The sequence below is a fragment of the Corapipo altera genome, unplaced genomic scaffold (assembly GCF_003945725.1).
Source record: "Corapipo altera isolate COAL_440 unplaced genomic scaffold, ASM394572v1 96, whole genome shotgun sequence".
NCBI lineage: Eukaryota > Metazoa > Chordata > Aves > Passeriformes > Pipridae > Corapipo > Corapipo altera.
In genome coordinates, this window is record NW_020884962.1 from 225,302 (window position 1) to 226,257 (window position 956).

General features: G+C 64.4%; 1 protein-coding gene across 1 annotated transcript in view; it reads left to right on the forward strand.

Annotated features, from left to right (window-relative positions):
- Positions 1-356, forward strand: part of ZBTB7A (zinc finger and BTB domain containing 7A) — a 32,683-nt gene extending 32,327 nt beyond the window's left edge. Inside the window, exon 3 of the mRNA XM_027664200.1 lies at positions 194-356. Within this exon, the coding sequence (XP_027520001.1) occupies positions 194-356 (163 nt within the window). The remainder of the gene's footprint in view (positions 1-193) is intronic.
- Positions 357-956: the final 600 nt, after the last annotated feature.

The window sequence follows — 956 nt, forward strand, 5'->3', positions numbered from 1 at the left end:
TTTTTTCCTTCTGGATTGGGATCAGACACCAACAGGCACCAGAGGGAATGGTACCTGGAGAATCCCAGAGAACCCACTGGCATTGTTAGTAACAAGATCCTGATCCTGAAGACCCTGGGAGAGCCTGGGAAAAGATCCCGGGGATCCCTGGGGAGATCCTGGCACACTCATTTTCCGGCTGGATTGGGATCAGTAAACACCAGAGTGAACGGTGCCTGGAGAAACCAGCCCCAGCAGCACCGAAATCCATATCCTGGAGACCCCGGGAGAAGATCCTGGAGACCCCTGGGGAGATCCTGGCACACTCCTTTTCCTGGTGGATTGGGATCAGCCGCCATCAGCGGACACCAGAGTGAACCAACCCCACCGGCACCGAGATCCCAACGCGTTTTCCCGCTGGATTGGGATCAGCAGAGACGGGGTGAGTTCCCCCAGCCCAGTCCCACACCTGCCAGCAGCACCCCGGGCTCAGCTCCTGCTTTTTCCCACCTCACACCAGGAAAATCAAGGAGAGAATTCCCAGGAATTCCCGGCTCCAGCCCCGCGGCCCCCTCACCTTGTTCTTGAAGTAGGGGTAGTTGTCCATGATCCACTGGTAGATGTCGGAGAGCAGCAGCTTCTTCTCGGGGGACGAGAGGATGGCGGTGGAGATGAGGGCGATGTAGGACTGAGCCGGTTTGTCCCCGGGCTCGGGCGGGGGCCGGGGGGCTCCTCCCGGGGGGCTCTTCCCGGGGGGCTCCGGGCTCGGGGGGGTCCCGTCCCGCCGCTCCGACAGCAGCGACTCGATGGTGAAGGAGGCTCCGGGTGGGCGCCGCGTCCCCTGCCCCGTGTGCCCGCCGTGCCCCCCGGTGCCCGTGTCCCCTCGGTGTCCCCCGGTGTCCCCTCGGTGTCCCCCGGTGTCCCCCCGATGTCCCCCGGTGCCCGTGTCCCCCATGGTGCTGCCGCCGCCGCCGCCG